Consider the following 19,698-nt stretch of genomic DNA (forward strand, 5'->3'; position numbering starts at 1 on the left):
CCCTGGCTCTTGATAGTTATTCCTTAAATTGGTTTTAAGATTAAATTCTAGAAATATAGCATTCGAACAAAATATACTTACCTTATCAATGCAGACATAAAACTTTGTGCACATGTATCGATAAATATATATATATATACACAATAAACATTTCTATTTAATTTCTCTCTCTCTCTCACACACACACTTTCAAAAGCACTCAGCATTGGCTCAACTCTTCTGCTATGCCAGGCTGACCACCCCAGCTCTGCCTTGAGAGAAAAGAATTCAAACACAGAGTGCTTTCGAAAATCCTACCGATAATAGTTATTCAGTTACACAGCCTTGTATATAAGAAAAAAGACCCAAAGTCACAAATTGACTATTCCATATATATGCTGGCAAAAGAGGCAGCCATCAGAAAGAAAAGATCCCTTGAAATGTGTTATCAAACCTATATTTAAATCAGAACTATTCTTATAAAAAACTCTTAAGGTGTCTGAATCTGGGGCCAAAATAGACTGAATATCACCAGTGGAAAGCACTGCAAGTGTGTGGTCAGAAACAGACTAATGTAAAAACAGCACATCTTACTGAACACGTCTGCTCCCTGTGTGTCCGAGTCACCTCTATTCAACTCGACAGCAGAAATAAGTTTTTACTATGGTTTGCCCTGAAGAACCAACAGTTTTGGAAGAATAAGATGGATTTTAGTCTAGCCTAATGGATCAATAAAAAACAGGTAAACTCCAATTGGAGATTATTTATCACTGTTGACCAAAGAGGCAGAAAGACCCAGATTGATTTTTTAGAGAGCGAGAGCATTAGCGTGTGTGTGTTCGCATTTTGGGGGGGCGGGAGTTAGATTTTCTTAGCTGAGCAAGTTTGGTTTGGACTTGGAGGGAATAACTGGGGATCTCCATGATAGAGTCATATTAAACTTTTTTCTATTACTATAGCCACACTTTGAAATATAAAAAGGTTTACAGAAGTTTTTAAATGTAAGAGGTTTTTCAGAGGGCAAGCCAGTATTGCTTAAGACACAGTACATTCTTTTGCCATACATAGTTTCTTTTTCTTAGAGACTTAGGGAAAAGAAACGTACACAGAAAACTTCAGCAAACAAGCAGCACAATGAAACAAACAGTAATAATTACAGATGGAGCAAAACCAGTCCCTCAGCTTTGAACCTCTTCCAACTTTAGGAGCGGAGAGGAAATTGAGTTTGCCTCTCAAATCCAAAAATCACCCAAACGGTCTTGGCTCTGGTTTGGACTCAAAACTCAAAGTGGTTTATTTTCTGTTTCCTTTTTGGAAGCCTAAATCTAAGGACAGTTTGCAAGATTTCAGTCTTGCTCACTCCAAACCTTCTCATTATAAATTTGGATCCAAATGTTGCCTCCTCATCCCATCTCTAGTAGTAATTACTGGTCAACTTCTGGTCTCACTTATGCCAGAGTAAATCCAGAGTAGCCCCTCCGACTTGATTTGAAGTTGTGTAAAGGAGAGCAGAATTTGGCCCAATATCCACAGTAGATCCACTAGCCTGCTGTTTCCTCTCACCTGATGAAGGGATTCCGCACTTTGGCCTCTCATTTTTAGCAGTGTGACTTGTACCACAGGGAGAGGCTTCTGCTTAAGGGCTGCCAGAGGAAGAGATTGGAATTCAGATTATAGATTTGCACTGAAACATTTACAGCAGTTCATGTGAAAAGGCAATTTACAATATATCTCCTCAGACAGTTACAACGTTCAGCTAGTCCCATACCACGCACCTCCCAAGCTCATTTGAAAGACACTCACAGATGTTGTTTCAGTCACTAATACTCATGGGTCTTTCAATCTCAGGGCTGAGGCCAAAAGGCTGAATTAGAAAAACAGCATTATCGGGGCTATTTCAACTCCCTAGTTTCATATTCACATCATTCTCACCCGGCTTTAACGCTTGGATTGTGACAGATTCATGGGTCAGAAGGGACCACTATGATCACTGGAGGCCTAACATAACAGGCCACAGAACCTCACCAAGCTCAACAATTTGTGATTGAACACGTCTGCCTTTCATAATGTACATCAGTTAATTCCTTTGCTGGAAAGGCTTACATACATTTTCAAGTCACACAGAAGAGATGTTCATGAATCAATTGAAAAAAAAAAATCTGAGATGGGCAAGGGAAAAACAGAGGCCATTCTGGAAGACAGGGACTATGTTGCCATATAATATAGCACACCTGCATTTCACCTCTATAGGACCTGGCTTCCAGTCTGGTCTTAAGCCACAAAGAGATAACTGAACTGTAGCACTGAAAGTCAATTTCCAGTATGCCTGCCTTGGAATCTCTTCTGGATAATTCTGTGCTTGCCACGCACATCTCCATGAAACTACACACAACCTCGAGAGGCACACGGAATGACTACAGAAAGCCAACTCACCTTGACAGCAAAGTGCATCTAAAGCAAGAGAACTGACAGACTCTCCTTTAGCTGCCTCCTCCAACTGGTTTCTCTCTACAGGTTCATCCACAGGCACCTCCTCTGGCTCATCCACTGCCAGCTCAACCTCTGGAAGAGAGAAGAGCGGTTAATGTCAGGTCTCTGCTCTACCAAGTCATTTGAAGTTTCATTACCTCCTCCTTTCTAGCACAACAGCATGGGACCAAGGTTGTTAAACACCACATGCCCCCCCCCACCCCAACTTCCTTACCGTCATCCTGAGAGTCATCTTCAGCTCTCCCTTTGCTACCACTGCCAATGCCAGAGCTGCCATAGCTAACAGTCGAGCTGCATGATTTCTCCTTCCGATGAACCCGTTCGATACCAAAGGGCTCATCCACTGACATTTCCACTGACATCCTGTGCCTCGAATCAGCCTCGATGCCAGACGTGTGCGAGCTGCCGTGGCTCCCAGTTGATTGACGAGATAGTCTATTGTTCCTCCGGCTGCCCCCACTGCTTCCACTGCTGTGGGAGTGTTTATCCGAGGGGTCAAGGTCCATCTCCAGAGTGTCACTGATGTAGGATTCCCGATAACGCTTCTTCTCTACAGACGGGGGGCAGAGGGGAAAAGGAACCAATTGGAGATAAAAGAAATTAAATCCAAACCGAGGTCCTAAAATTAATTGATTCTCTTCACCATGACTCCTGCTCTAGAGAAAACCATTGTAAGGAGTAGGACCCTCAAGAAGGGAGACTGTCCTGAATTTAATGTGGGACTGTGGTCTTTTGCGGTCTCAGCACGCTGATCAGTGAAGGGCCCATAATCTGAAAGAAATGGGTGGGTTTGGCGCAACTGTAGGGGCACAAGGGAATTGTGTATAAGTGGTAGGCGGTGGAAGAAAGGGAACATGAGGCTATGCCCCCACTGGGAATATATCTTAATTGGGTCCCTCCCCACAAATTTCTATAGCAGGTCCTGGGGTCATTCAAACAAGCGATAGCGAGATGTTTGGCTCTCTACACCGAACAGACCATCCCCAGGGCCAGTATTAAGCACAAACAAGGACCAAATTTTCTTCTTTGCTTCAGCCCCTTTCCACTACTCTGGCAGAACAGAAGGGCTGAAAAGTTAAACAGATCCTCCTCAGCCAAAGATCCTCCCATGTGCATCAGCTCCTACATCAATCTACAGATTAGATGGTGGGTCTGCAACACTATTGCATGTGACACAGAGGCTCCTTGGCAAAGAGTCCCCTGATCTTCACAAACAACTCTCACCTCAGACCTGACAAGCTCATGGACACCAAACACGACTTGCAGGATAGTTATCCATAAGGAGTAACATCTAAGGTATCTACAGAAACTTGTAACCTATCAAGGTTCATATTCATTGCAAGGTATCTGTATGGGTAATATTGATGGAATTATTTATTTATACTGCATGACTACTTTATGGGCTGGGAGTAAAAAGTTAGTCACCAGGGGATATGTCTCATGATGGCCCATTCAGGCAGGAGGGAGGTGTCACCCCACCCTGTTTAGCCAGTGATGCAATGCAAGGTTCAACTGACTGGCCTTGCTCCAAGACTTTCAGTGGAAAGCCAATGGAGACAACTGCGAACAACTGAAACAGACAGGAGACCACCCTTCCTATGAGTAAAGACAAAAACCTGTTTCTTTATAACAGAGAATTTGGAAAGACACTGTGGATCCATGCACTGAAGAGACATCTTGAGGAACAGGGGTGTTCTCATTAAATACTGGATCCTGATTCCTGTGAAGCCAGCCAGCTCTGCAACAGACAAACTTTAGGGGAGGAAAACCTACTTTATTAGATAAGAAAGGTAACTATTAAGTGCAGATCCACATTCACATTTTATGATTTTGTTTTGTATTGTAAGTTACCATTTGTTTTCATCACACTCTTGTTTCTAGTAAAATCTCAATCCTTTCACCAGTGTCAGGGGCTGGGTTTCACACGGGAATGCTTCAAAGGGGTTTGGGGACTGGGGTGCATCTATTATTAACTTGCAAGGCAAAGAGAGCTGGCACAGCCCAGAGGAGAGGGCTTGAGTAGCTGTGACACCAAGCACCCTGTCACATCCTACACGCTATCATAATAAGCTTTGTGCAAAATATGCTGGGTGAGGTATCATTTGAGAACTAATAACTCACTGATCATTAATATTCTTCCATGATGCATGTCTGCAATGTTTATGAAGAGTTAGGACCTGGGGGTTGGGACACCTGGGGGTTGCTTCCAAAGTACTGTGAAAGAGAAGGAGAATATGCTCACATATTGTGTAAACAGACCCGTTAAGCTCACAAGGAGGGGGGAGGCAAACCTCTAACAAATGGGGGAGAAGGGAGCATGGCATCTGCACCCAGCAGGAGAGAGAAGCTAGGTTTTGGTTTTACTTTTCAAAGAGTCCATTTCAAAGGTTTACTATTTGTGAACACAGGGGGCTGAACCTCAAGCGATAAGCAGTTGAATCAACAGACTGTATACAATATTATTGAGTGAGGTCTTTTCTGAAAGCTAAGGACATACTGGTGACAGTAATGTTGTGCAATATATGTAACAATACTATATGGGTAAATGTGGATTCTTAATGATATTGTGGGCCCAGATTTTAAAACTAATAGGGAGAAACAGGTTCCCTTCCAGACAGGAGAGAAGGCAGCTATTTACCTGTCTCCTTCATAAATTAAGCATGGTGTGACCAGAAACAATGGGAGCTCCATTTACACAGAAGTCAGCAGGGGGATGGGGGGAAACCAGCATTAGGTCATCCTGCCTCTTGAAAAAAGTTCATTGAACTTTGGAAGATGTAAGTAAGGAGAGAAGTAATCTTTGGCATACATCACAAGACAGACAAGGGAACAGAACTCTTGTGAGCTGAGAAAGATGGGTCCTTCAGCTAAGGGTGCTTGAAGTCTCTGGGAAATAAATACAGGTGAGAAAAAAGATCTTGAACAAAGCTTGTACCTTGCTAAATTAAGTTCTAGACTTTTAGATGCATATTTTACAATTTTATCTGCTTGTGACCCTTTTTAACGTTATTGCTTTTACTTGGCATCTCTTAACCTATATCCTCTTGTTAATAAATTTCTTTTATATTTACTATAAACCAACTCAGTGCAGTGTTTAAATGAAAGGGTGCATTTACTCCAGTTAAGTCAATGAACTGTGATGTATTTTTGTGTCTCTACAAGAACAAATTTTTATTATTTCTCTGAACTGTCCAGGAGAAGGCTGGACATTGCAGAGCACAGGGTTTGGGGCTGGGAGTGAGTTGGGGTCACCTTGTTGGCTGTAACCAAGGCTGGGGTCAGAGCTGCCAGACCAGGGCTGTGAGAGACATGTATACTACTTGTTGACTGAGTATCCCAGGCTGGGTGCTACAGTAGCAAGGCATTGAAAGGCACAGAGTTGCAGGGCAAATGCTGACAACCCAACTGGTCTGGACTGCTGCCTGACCAGACTGTCACAGTGTCTGAAAGGGTGGTCATGTTTGGGAGTGGACACCCAGCTAGGCCTAGGCAAGACTCCCTCATGCAGGAGGCAAGGGACTCACTGTGCTCCACCTATTCTGAAGGCAACGGTCAGCAGGCACATTTTAGTGCAGCCTCAGAGCTGCTGTAAACTATGGCAGAGCAAATATGCAATCAGTCCCAAGCCGGGGAGTCTCAACCATCTTCTCTGTGCCTCCCATTCCTCTACCTATTGTACTTATATAGCCCCCATCACCCTAGTATCCACACACTTCAGATCATACGTCTCAGCATGTTGTGAGGATGTTTAAGTGCAATCCCCCGCATTTTACAGGTGGGGAATGGGGGCACAGAGAGATTAAGTAACAGTAGATATTGGGTGCAGCTTGGAACCTGGGCCAAGCACTGATGATGACTGCTCGACTTACTGGCTTTTGGAGTCCCCATGCAGATTTCACTCCCTGAGCCAGCATAATCACTTTCTCTTCCCCCTCTCCCCACTTTTGTTTCGCTGTCTGATCTTGCTTGCAGCTTACCTACCTGGCAGTGGGATAGGAAAGGGAGGCAGCATGTGGCCCATTTTCACCAACCCCTGTTTGGGGCTCAGCGAATGCTAAAGCCAGCTCTAATCCACCTTCCTCTGAGGACTTGTGAAGTCTGGCGGGGTTGGGAACCACATACCACAGAGCTTTAGGTTTTTTTTTTTTTAGACAGTCTCTTTAGTGAGTCACTGCTGAGCCCTTTATGCACTCACACATATGTAAGCTACCATCACATTCCTTTTGCTGGTTTATCCACGCCCCCCCCCCCACCACCTCATCTCTCATTCTTCTGCACCCCCCACTCCCTTCAGGCATACCGGTCACCTCAAACTTGTCACTAGTGCTTAGTGCTGTGTTTAATTGCATCCATTGTGTAACTGTGGTGGAAGAAAGAGGAAAGCAAACTCAACAGTAAGAGGGCAAGGCTGTGGCAGAAAAAGGAACAAGGAGGAAAAAAGTGAAACTGAACCAGATCACCAGGTGGATGCCTGGGTTACATCCCATCTTCTACTGGTGGGCAACAGAAGTGAACTCAACCTACTGAAGTCCTTTCTAACAACCTTTAGGAGGTGGGAAGAGAAGGGAGCTATCCTATACAATGAATTGCTTTAACATCCAGATTCTTAAGGACTGCAGCCTTTTCCTTGCAAGCAATGCACAATGTCCCTGCTCCACCTATCATTAAGTGACATGACCTCAGTCTTCTCCACATTATGTTGAGCTCTGTCTAATGCCTAGAGCTCTGGATATCACACAGCTTTCCTAAGGTCTAAAAGCAGACAACTGTACCCTCCCCCCCATTTTTATACCCTCATGCTCACTAGTTTGCGTTAAGCAGTTCAACTGCCAAGATAAATAAGGGCGATCATGAGCGTCCACAAAGTGCTCCCCATCCCAAGACAAATGGATTCTTTGGATTTTTTCCCAGAATCACTTTTCAATACTGGATTTACGTGAGGAGGAGGAGGAGCAGGAGATCAGCAATACTTTAAAATACAAGCCTAGCTGGCTGAATGAGTCATTATGCTGTGGCTGTACATACTGTTAACCTTAGGCAACTGAAATTATTGCCAGGGCTACTGCTTTAGATACCAAACTGAAAGAGACAGGGAAACCAGGAAGGAGTGTTCTTCTTTTCCATGCAAGCTGTTCCCGGCCATTCTTCCATACACTCCTCACCTTTCCTTCTCAAGCCAACATAAAAAAAAAGGAAGAACTTGAAGAAAAGTCCCTCTCCCACCCCAGATCCCAACTGTCTCCTTAGAAAGTCTTGTCATCCTACTCCAATGCCATTCAGTCTGCTTCTCAACAGTGAGGTGTAACAGACCTCCCACTCCTTCAAAAATCCTGGTTTCCACATTTGAGAGGAATTTCAGTGGCTAAGTCCACTGAAGCAGAGATATTGGACTTTGAGCCACTGTAGCTTTGTTTGAACATGGAGACAGGAGCTGCTCATGACATCAGGAACAGCTGGGAACTTAAAGGGTCTATCAGGTTTTGCTGGGAAAAGGAACTAATGAAGCTGCACAAACTCCGGCTAATTTTTTTTTCTTCTTCAGTGAACAGGAATTTTGGGTGCCCAACTTATGTAATCTTGAAGGTAACTGATTTTCAGAGAGTGAAAAGTATTCCCCACTCTGAAAATCAGGCCCTGTAATGTGTCAAGCTGGGAATCAAAAAAAAAAAAACAAACCACACCACTTGTCCCTTTTGAAAGTCCTGACTATTAACTTTGATTTAGATTTTGTGGCTCCACTGAGAGAGGGCTTGCAAAGTTAAGTTGAGGATTGTTTTTTTTTTTATTAAAAAAAGTAAAGTTGTATAACAGTGACTGCATATTTAACATTCTGAAGTGTCATCCCCTCCAGTTAGCCATGTGTTCAGTCATTCAGAATTAATAGTTTTAAATTCATAATACTTAGCACTTACATAGCCCCTAGGCTTGTAAGGGTGTGTTAGTATCATTGTCCCCATTTAATGGACATTTGAACTTATTTACAGACAGCAAATATTAATCCAAATGATTGTAAATCAGCAGAGCACCAAGAACATGAGGCAGGGAAGAAGAATCATACATTAGGTATTAAAAACCAACAGAAGCAAAAATAGTACCACATTTTTATATACTGTGTATTCTGATGGATTAGGGGACACCCAGCTGGCTATTAACACTATTTCCGAGATGCATAATTTACATCTTAGCTAAGATCTGGTGAATTAGAGCAGCCAGATAGGGAGAGATTCACCCCCTATGGAGTAAAACAGACACATTTTGGTTGAGAGCTATGTTAGCTACGCAACCTGCAATGATCATTCTTAAAATGAAAAACAATAACCAGTTATAAGTTCTGTGGAGCTGAAAATGTCTCACTAAATTAAGACAATGTGCGAAGTATTTTGATGAGCAAGGTAGCTTGTGTGGCAGGCCGAGAAAGTAGGTTCTGTATGTCCAAGCACTTAGTAGGTTTAGGGACCGATCCTGCTCCCTTGCTTTTTAAAAGCAAAACTCCCAATTACTTCAGCGGTGGCAAGATTGAGCCCACCTGCACTAGGAAACTGACCCATCACTGAAAACAGTTGTCCGCAGGGGTCCTCCTTTATTGGTGTTCAAAGGTGTTTAAATGCTAGAATAGGAGAGGGGATAAAGCTATTTCCAAAACACTAGTCCTGGGGGAACTTACTGCTCACAGTCATTATCAGCAATGGGTCAATTTTCTTGCGTGGATAGGACTTGAAATCTGTACAAGAAACGGAATTTTTATGTATGCACTGAACTCCCATTAAAGTCAATGGGAGTTGGTGCTCAGCACCTCACAGAATCGAGTCCTAAATAAGCCAGAAGTGAATGGGAAAGAACAATCGGAGGGGGAGGGAGTGAGTGAGTCACAAATAGAGCCCACTTTGACTCCTGACATTTATGTATTTCCAAACCTGCTGCATTTTGTTTTCACAAATATTAAAAGATTTGCCAGACTGGGTTGAGACCAATGGTCCATCATGCCCAATATCCTGTCTGGTACAGTGGTCAGCACCAGATACCACAGAGGAAGGTGCAAAACCTCCATAATGGCAGTCGTACATTACCCTGCCCACATGCATTGTGTTAGTGTTCTAACAGCATTCTTTAGCGGATGACGGTCACATGCCATTGATTGGAACCCATATTCCTCAGTGACCTCCTTTACACACGGTAATTGCGATTAACAGTTAACACAAAAAACGGAACACTGAAAAGGACCATACGAGAAGTGACCAATGGGTCATCTTGCCCTGTATCCTGACTCAGGATAGCCAATGCTCACTGGTTCAGAGACAGATGTAAATTCCCCATAATTAACCCAAGTGAGCAATACTATACCACAGGAAGAAGTTGCTTCCTGGACCCTTCTTGGAATCATCTTAAACCCGGAAGCCACAGGATTGACAGCTCGTACCATTTTAATCACAATTTATATATTAAGGGTATGTTTAAAAATATATTAGATGTTGTTGCTCATGTTACAAACATGTTCCAGATGGTTATGAAGTAACCTCCTGAATGGCTGGACTCTATCAATCTATAGCAATTGATTAACCATTTAGCAACCCTTCATAAATGGTACCTTTAATACAGAAGCGTGACCATGATTTGTAGCATACCTTGAGTAACTGGAGATCCTACAATTCAAATCTTTTTCAGAACTTACTAAATATCAAAAATATCTCAAGGTGACAAGTTTATGTGAGTTGAGCAGCCAACGAGCGAGAATCACCACTCACTTCAGAAAAGGAGGAAATCTCCCTTTGTTTCCTGAACACAGTCTCTAGTAAGAGAAAACCCAAGTCCTGCAGTGGGAGTCATAACCATTTCATGCTAACCAATGGGAACAAACCTGATCCCCTCTCCTTCCTCTCACCATCTTCACTTTCATGACAGGAAGGCTATCAAATAAGAAGCCACTATGAAGTAACAGTAACAAACCTACCTATCTACCTTCCTGGCTCTTTTCCCCTCCCCAAAGGGGTCTGCTCCCCATCACGTACCTTCAGCCTCCTCCAGCTTTCGGATCTGCTTCAGCACCGGCTGGATGTTCAGAAAGAGTCGGTGGCTGTTGCTCAGGAGCTGCAGCAAGTGCCGTGACCGGAAAGGGCAACCTGTATAGTACACCAGCTTCCGGGCAGAGGGCAAACCATCCGGCTGGATCTCAAATTTTTTCCCCTGAACAAACAGAAGGAGTGATCCCAGAACAACGAGGAGAGGCATGTTTTCAGTCAGTGGCAAAGATCAACACATTTTTATTTTTACTAGTAAAGCTTGGCACGGAAATGCAGGCAAGCCAACAGCTTTGCCAGGTTCCAGGCTGCCTGCCTTCCAGACAGATGGTCCGTATTCCGCTACACTCACCAGAAACGCAAGTTTCCCAATATGTGACCAGGGGAAGTCGTAGAGCAGCTGGCTGACATGGTTCATCTCCTGCAACATATCAAGCACACAATGACACAAGGGCTAGCATATATAAGGGGGGAGGGGTTGCAAGGAATTCACACGCAATCAAGAATGTGAAATACAGAGTCTGGTGAACATAAAGGAGACAGGGAGAAGGGGGTGCTGAGGGCTAAATGGAGTTAATGGTACATCAATAGCTTTCATTTCATTCTGTTACCTGATAGATGTGAATTCCTTTAAGGGTGAGGCCCAGGACAACTGTCGGGCGATCTTCCTTCTTATCCTACAAGGACATAAAGGTCTGAGGTCAAAAAGGTAACCCATACACACAGAGACCTGCCCTGACTTTGGTAGGTACTGTAACAGAGCCGCAGCAAGGTTATCCCAATTCAGCACAAGTTATTAGAATTTCATATGTCCCCCTTCCCGTTTGGCTGGGTTTTGTGCGTCCATTTTCACATTGAAAAACACTTGCACTGAATTAAACATCACACTTGTGTAGTTCTTTTCATGCTGGGGTCTTGAGAGTTTCACCACATACTGAACACCTAAGACAACATGCAGTCACTGAAGTGGAATCCAACGGCTTTACTGAATTTAGAGCCCAGTCCTTTATTTAACAAAGTGGTTATTTGTAGCCGATTGCCCCCTACTTCAATCTGCTTCCACTGCTATCCCCAGGAACACACCCACTCTTCCCCTATCTGCACAGCACAGTAGAGACTGAAACAAACTTATTAGGTTCGCTTGTCCCAGGTCCTCCTTGCCAGGGCAGAAATGTTCCCACTAATGGCCCTGCTGCAACCTGGAGGTGCAGTTCAGCAGCAGGGGTTAATAAAGCCTCATAGGTGGAATGACTTGGGTGTTGGTTAACGCAGCTTTGGGTCTAACTTTTTAGCATTTTCTCTCTGACCTCAGTATATGCTGTAGCACAGTTTTAGGCTTTTAAAGAATTATTAGGATCCTTATCCTGTTGTACCTGTGCTGCAACTTGATGGACACATGTGCTGTACCATTGGCAGTTCTATTCTATTTGAGATTAGTTTGTGTAAACATGTTCTGGATTCTTTTTATTTCCTTAAGCAACATATACCTCCTAAGACATGCCAGAGATAGGGGAGGTGTGTGCGACTCTCTCTATCAGAGGAGGGGTTGGAATTTCTTGGGAACTAAAACAGAATAACTCCAAACCATGGTAATAAAGCTCAGACCTTAACATTAAAACTTCCACTATTCCCATCCTGCACTGGTTAAGATACAGGCCTCATGCAACTATACTTAACTTCCCTTCTACTGGGGATGGGGTGGGAAAAGAGGGAGGCAGAAGGTGGAAGTCTAATTTAAAATGGTTTGAAAGGTGTCAGCTTTATCTAATCCATAAATTGGCCTGGAGAGGGGATGCAGGAAGCAGATGTGAGCCTCGCCAGCTTAGACACCAGGAGATGTGAGACTGCTCTTAAGCGCACGTCTCCCATGAGTTGACACAATGCACTGTCACACAAGCCACCAGCAGCTGGCTCCTCTGACACACTGTCCAAATGGGCTAGTGCTTCATCATCCGGGGGGGGGGGGGGGGGGGGAACTTGCTCATGCCAGTATTCTTGCCTCTGTGGCAGAGGTGGCAGTGGGAAGGACAATGCGTTGTGGCCATAGCAATGTATGTAAAACAGTTAACTATGCTACAATTCAAGATAGACAGGAATTCAGGCATTAAAGACAACAGATTTCACACCTGTCATGCCTCTGGACATAAATGGTATCACGTCCTGCCAGTGCGTTTCTTATAGCCTTCAAGTGCAAGCCAGACTGTCTTATGACAATCATTAATGGCATTAGAGTCAAAGCAGGGAAAAGATGAAGGAGTGGATGTGGCTCATGAGAGGTTAAATCAACACCATTAGAAACTGATCCCAAATTTGAACTTATTTCTTCTAGAGAACTTGAAACTTTCTTCTTGATGTTTTCCCAGTAAGTGGAGCATCTCAGAGATTTAATGGAATGAAACAGGCCTCTTAAGCTTTTGGTGCCTCCTAGACAGAACCTTGCTTGAATGTGACCAGCACAGAAAGACAGACTGGATCAGGAAGCCTTCAAATTATTCAGTAAGCTCTGGCAAAGTGGACCACGTGCATTCAGGAAAAGCCCTGTGCATCTCCTAGGACCTGGCTTGCCTAAGTGGGAAAGGAAACTCACCCAGGGGTGAATATGTGCTCTGACTCTGGATATTGCCCTTCCACTGCCTACACTAGGTCACTTATCAAGTCAAAATGCGAGAGGCACCTCTTCACCTCCCCACTGTGTAACAACATCTGCCTGGGAGCAAACAACAACTGGGGAGACTGGAGGGGAGGGAGTAGGTGGCAAAAAGGAAATAACTAGATTTAAAAAAAAATCAAACCAAACCAATCTGAAAAATATGCACACCAAGAACAAAGGTACAAAAACTGTCATTTGGGCACACTCAGAGCTAGACTGTAAGCTCTTTGGGGGCAGGGACTGTCTTTTTGTCCTGTGTTTGTAAAGCCCCTAGCACAAAGGGGTCCCAGGCTATGACTGGGTGCTATGATAATACAAATAAGTTTCTTTCACTGTTTCACAGCACTTGAATGCCATGGGACAGACCCTTAGATTATCCTTTCAACAACCCCCAAAAATCCATCTCCCTCATCTGATAACATATGGCTTCTCAAGGTTTTCCCCTCTCACAACCCCACATTCAGCCAGCCCTCAGATGCACCCAAAAATACTCTGCAGTAATTGCCGTGGCTCTACACAGAACAGGGTGCAATGGAATGGGAGCAGACTCCAAACTACTCCTAGAGAAGGGAGGCTAACCTACTTGGGGGGCTGTGAATCAAATTCTGGGAACTTAAAAGGTATTCCCTCCTCTCTAGCAAATGAGTCTGCCATGTAACTGTATTTGAGCATATCAGTGGAACCGCCTCAGATACAAATGAATTCTCTCCCACATGTGGCAAAGCCTCTGCTTTTAACATTAGAGGCACAATGTTTATTAAGTGAAAAGAAACCCAACAACGCATTTATCTTTGACAAAAGGATGAAATAAGCAGCTGTTTGTTTAACCTTCTGTAATCTGTAATAATGGACAGGCACATCTTCCAGTAAACAGGACTCCTTAATGAACTTCAGGATTGCATCTTTAGCAGTCAGACCATGCTGTTCTTGGTGCATCTCTGGAGCATGCTTCAAGATATAGTCACTCCCCCTCTTTGCAATTATCTGCCACAAAGGAAAGAGACAGTCAGCACTTTTTCCAATGATCCCAACAGAAGGCAGCTGGGTCAACAGCAAGGACCAAACAAGAGTGGAAACGAAAGCTCTTTCCCAGTTAACCTGACCACCACCAGGAACGTAAGTTCACAGAACTCTCTCTCTCGCTCTCCTTGAAGAGTGAGCATTTAAATTTGCCCAAAAGATACTAGAGAATAATGTCTCTGAATAGGTCCCCCTTAAGTATGTGGCAAAATCATAACATGCAACACTTGAGTGCAATAAGACCATCGTTTTTGGTATTTAATATCTGTATTCTCTAGTCCTGGCAATTCTTCTCCAGGTTTCAGTTTTGCTAAACACTTACAGGCAGCTATCTAATACTACCTAAAATACTGCTGTATTCTGCAGCCAGGGCCCAAAACACTGCAGAAATGCTAATATATGCATCAATAATAATTACACATGGTGCTTATTTAGCAGTGTTCACCTTCACATGCTTTATCAATAACACACTAAATACACCTCCCATTGCCTCTGTGGAGGTAGGCAAGTATTACTATCCTTCCATTTTACAGATGGGAAAATTCGCATCAAAGTTAAGTGATTTGCCCAGGGCCAATGAGTGCCAAAGTTTACAGCTCAGGAGTTTCTGGCTCCTAGTCTTGTGCTCAGACCACTCAGCCATGTGTTACTGTAGAATAATACAGTATTCTAGGGTAATGTTAAAGCCTTCCCCCACATAGGAGAGGCTGGGTTGGGAACAGTTGCAACAGAGGTAGAAGGAAATTTATGCTAAACTTGCTTCTTCACAAAGCCCTATTACGCAGGACATTTAAAACTAGACTGTGCAAAGCACCTGAGAATATTCAATAGGGAGCAAACTGCCCAAGCAAGGATATGGACAGTGACCAAAACAGAGTCTTTTCCATAGTTATATTAAGCTCTTCTTTTGCCTTCTTATACAAACTCCCTGCTTCTCCCTGTGCACAGGCCTCATGTGACTATAATCATCCTACCAAGAAGGCTGAGCTCTGTCAATGTCACTCTTGATCTTATCAGCCAGCAGCTGTACAGCATCACGAGGCTATAGTTGGGAGCCAAGTCCAGAGTTCAAAGCCAGATTTCCCACTTGCTAGCCTGCAGCTCCACCCTTTGTATTTATTATTATTTGGGTTGCAGTAGCCCTCGGCCACCGATCTGAACCAGATGCTGCTAAAGAAGTAGATCATGCAGTGTCTCCCTGCTGTACCCTGGGGACAGGGGGAGAAGCATCCTCCTGGATGCCAGATTTTGCTATCTGTAATAATAAATCATCTAGATGCTTGGGGCTGTGGCTCAGTGTAGCAGGGCTGTGCTCAGCCTTGGCCTTTGCAATGTTTGCAAGATTAAAAAAAGATTGATAGCCGCCCTATAACAGTCTCTGTCAGACTCACCTTTTTAAACCCTTTGGAAACTACATAATTCCAGGTGTATATCATCTGGGAGCTGCAGTTTCCAGGGTGTGGAGGAGAGTCCAGTGGGAAGAATTCTGCCAGGAATCAGGGAGTATTTGTGCACAGTGGGAGGAGAAGTAGCTTGGGGCTCATGAGTATAAAAGTCCAGACTTGCCCTGCCTCTGCCACACCTGCCTCCTGATGCCATTCGTTTCTTCTCCATTGAACACTTCCCCTCCCTGATGCTTGGAAACAGCTGGGTTGGAGGGGAAACTGAGGCAGAGAGGTGAGGAGACTTGCCCAAGGATACACACAGCGGGTTGGAGGCAGAGCCAGTAGAACCCTGGCTTCCTGACTCCTAGTCCAGAGCATCATCCTCTACCTCGGTCATTTACTTGCATTCTCACTGACTGTGGTGGTTGACTTTGCATGCATGCGTAACAGCAGAGTAGGAAATGGTGCAGGAAGCAGTCTGCACATTGCATGTTTGTGCGCTCTTTCCAAAGATACTGAATGGCCAGAAGACACGTGACTGGTTCAGTCATTGCCCTCAGGCAAAGTTAGTCACCATAAAGGGTTAAAAAAAGGATACCAAACCGTCCCCAAACACCCCAAAAATCTGTAAAAATGGAGTGTGGAAACTGAAATCTTTAAAGTACATACTAGAAGCACTGGACAATGAGACACAAGTGACTCAAGACCAATTAGTGGCCAAAAAACCATACCCAGAGGGATTATAATGAAATTCTCAGCTGAGTCAAGTCAGAATGAGAAGTCACCAAGGTATCCTTTTCTCTCCGTTTTGACCAACTGGTGTTGACCCTCATGTACTGCCACCCTGCACTGAGCTCAGTCCACCCCAGAGGTAAATGTGATAGGGCCAAGGTACTGAAGATAAGTTTTACTCGTCTTCAGCCCCTTGAGCTTTTCCAGAGAATCTTAGGATGCAAAAGCAAATGCATTTCAATGCATTTTATTTCTGAAAATATTTGCCCTTTAACTGTTGGATTCAGACTGGGAAGAACAGAAGCCTCAGTGGAGAAAAAGCCCTGTTGGATTCATTCCACGTACAGCAACAGAGCCTGGGGAGTCCCTGCTGCCACTGCAGACGATTCTGCTTCATTCTCATGGTGAAAACTTACCCACTGTGGGAAATAGGCTTGAGGTTCAAAATATTTCCCAACATGGACATTCTCCATATAGCTGCCGAAGTCCGCCTGTAAACCGTACGCAGCCAGCAGGAAGTAGATTTCTTCTTTGTGGAGGCACCGAGACCTCAACAACTGCTCCTTGAGATGGCAGTAGTACAGGTGCCGGGCTGCCTGGTCACTGCAGGAGACAGAAAAAAGCTGCATTTAAGCCAGAGCAAAGAGATCACATTCAGGTAAGGCCAGTCGCTTGCTGCTTCGCTGTCGAGAACTGACACGCACGGAATCACTGATGTGTATAAACTGCATTTTTTTCATAGCCATTTACTCTCTGAATTATAGTAGCATCACAGGCCCAGTCAAGATGAGGGCCCCACTGCACTAGGCACTGTACACAGTAGATAAGAGTCTCTGTCCTCAAAAGTTTACAGTCTAAACAATCCAAATAGACAAAGGTTGAAGAAAGGAACTCATATGATCACTTTTTCTGGGAGAGGTGGAACTAGGGCACAGAGCGATTAAGTGCCAACAGTCACACAGGAAGTTGTGGCAGAGCCAGGAAAGGATCCCAGATCTCCTGAGTCCCAGTCCAGTGTCTCAACCAAAAGTCCATCCTTCCTCTCTAGAACTGGCACTGCTTTTGTATTGCACCTTCCAGCTGAGGCTCTCAAAGTGCTTTACAATACAGTAACTCTCACTTAAAGTTGTCCCGGTTAACATCGTTTCGTTGCTGATCAATTAGAGAACGTGCTCATTCAAAGTTGCACCATGCTCCCTTATAACGTTGTTTGGCAGCTGCCTGCTTTGTCCACTGCTTGCAGAAGGAACAGAGTTGGAGCTAGTGGTGGGGGCTTGGAACCAGGGTGGGCCAGCAGCCCCCCGCTCCCCTAAGTTCCCTCTGCGGCAGCAGCCCAGCAGGCTACCAATTGCCATTGCCGGGCAGCTCAACTGTCCCTTCCCCCACTGCCATGTGCTGCTCCTGCCCTCTGCCTTGGAGCTGCTCCCAGGAGCCTCCTGCTTGCTGTGCAAGGGAGAGTGGTGGGGAAGAGGGGTGCTAATGTCAGCGGGTCCCCCACTCCTGCCCCCTGCTCTTTTACCCATTCCCACAGAGCAGGGGAGGGTGGGGGGTGGGCACAACAGGGCTCAGGAAGGAGGCAGCTTGCTGGCAGCAGCTACTGTCTCAACTTGCTGATCTACTTAAAGGCAATGTACTTAGAGTGGGGTCAATGCGTGTGTCTCTCTCTCTCTCACACACACACACACACAGTCTCTCTCTGCCATGCTGTCTCCCCTCCCTCCATTCCGTGCTGCCTTGTAGAATGTGAGGCTACATTAACATGTAAACCCTTAAGGGCTCAGTCGAATGCTAGTTCATCATTTCCCAGGGAATGCCTTACTGCTAAATATCCCACCCTCTGACTTCACCACCTCAACCAAGCTGCACAATCATCTTTGATGTGTACAGTATTAAATTGTTTAAAAAACTTATACTGTGTATGTATGTATATATATATAAAAATAAAATACAGTCTTTTGTCTGGTGAAAAAAATTTCCTTGGAACCTAACCCCCCTATTTACATTAATTCTTATGGGGAAATTGGATTTGCTTAACATAATTTCGTTTGAGGTAGCATTTTTCAGGAACATAATACAACGTTAAGCGAGAAAAGTTACTGTATCAGTGAATTGCCTGGGAGGTAGATAATAGTGGCAGGAACCTTGGATTTGCTTTTGTTATCTTGTAGAAGTACTAAATGGGGCTATTATTAGGGAAATTGAGCATATGATAAATAGATGGATAGCCGGTCACAGAACCAAGACCTCCCTTCTAGGACTGATTCAGTGTGTGTGTTTAAAGAAACCCCATGATTGCATGGATATGCCTCTGTGCACCTCTCTCTGCTTTACTACTACTGCAGAGGAAAGAAGCTTGGATGCCAATGGAGAGATACAAAGGGTACATCTACAATGCAATTAAAAATCTGCAGCTAGCCTGTTCCAGCTGACTTGCAGTGTAGATGTTCTTGGGCTCAGGCTGCAGCCTGAATTCTGGGACCCTCCCACCTTCAGGGTTCCAAAGCCTGGGCTCCAGCCCGAGCCCGACTGTCTTTACCACAATTAAATAGTCCGTTAGCCCAAAGCCTGCGAGCCACAGTCAGCTGGCATGGCCTAGTTGTAGGTTTTTAATTGCAGCGTAGACATACCCAGAGGAAGATGAACAATATTGGGAAGTTTCCATTTAGCAGTAAGAAAAACTTCCTCCTCTCAGAGGGAAACTTTCTCCCCTCAGTCCAAAGAGGAAAATAAAACAGTCTTACTCAGATGAGGACAGCAAAATGCCTAAATAGAGCAAAGATTATGCTGACATTAATCAACCTGAATGCTTCCAGCTCTTGGCTTGCCCTGAGGCCAGAACCACACCAGCAGTGCTGATGCAAAAACACTGTCAGTTGTTCATTTTTAACTGAATCATCCTTTGTTCTGCATGGGGAGGGAAGGGTAGTTGCGTGCATCCTATATTCCACATGAATGGAACCCACTCAAATGTAAAATTCTATAACTCGTAAGTCATTCCGTGACCACATCCAAATTAGCTAGCATGCGCATGGCTCAGATACAATAAATACCAAAAATAAATTATCGAAGGAAAAATACTAGACTGTATCCTAGAGTAACAATTTCTATCATCATTTTGCCAATGTTGGTCTAAATTTTCTTTTTAATCTTGTACGTGCAATCAGAGGTTTGTTGGCTGCATTTTAATAAATATTACCTACATCCATAGCTAGAGAGAGAAATAAAAGAGTTAAGCCTTCCGAACAAGGAGGAGGAAGGGGCAAAATATTGTAGACTGAAGTTCAGGGTGTGGAAAGGATATGAAAACAAGGCTGCCACAGTTGTTGTGGGCAAACGGATGGGGAGTTTGAAGAAGAGCAACAGTTAAATCAAAGCATGGGAGTCAGAATGGAGATTACATATCAGCAGAACAACAAACTTGAGGGTG

General features: G+C 44.3%; 1 protein-coding gene across 3 annotated transcripts in view; it reads right to left on the minus strand.

The window, feature by feature from the left end:
* Positions 1-19,698, minus strand: part of FRMD1 (FERM domain containing 1) — a 68,613-nt gene that overhangs the window by 4,747 nt on the left and 44,168 nt on the right. For all 3 annotated transcript variants that reach the window (XM_048843980.2, XM_048843979.2, XM_075126870.1), the window contains 8 exons: positions 16,688-16,874; positions 13,963-14,118; positions 11,096-11,161; positions 10,837-10,905; positions 10,476-10,650; positions 2,684-3,019; positions 2,413-2,541; positions 1,543-1,622 (listed from right to left, as the gene is read on the minus strand). In XM_048843980.2, the coding sequence (XP_048699937.1) occupies positions 1,543-1,622; positions 2,413-2,541; positions 2,684-3,019; positions 10,476-10,650; positions 10,837-10,905; positions 11,096-11,161; positions 13,963-14,118; positions 16,688-16,874 (1,198 nt within the window). The remainder of the gene's footprint in view (positions 1-1,542; positions 1,623-2,412; positions 2,542-2,683; positions 3,020-10,475; positions 10,651-10,836; positions 10,906-11,095; positions 11,162-13,962; positions 14,119-16,687; positions 16,875-19,698) is intronic.

Source organism: Caretta caretta, chromosome 3, assembly GCF_965140235.1.
Source record: "Caretta caretta isolate rCarCar2 chromosome 3, rCarCar1.hap1, whole genome shotgun sequence".
NCBI lineage: Eukaryota > Metazoa > Chordata > Testudines > Cheloniidae > Caretta > Caretta caretta.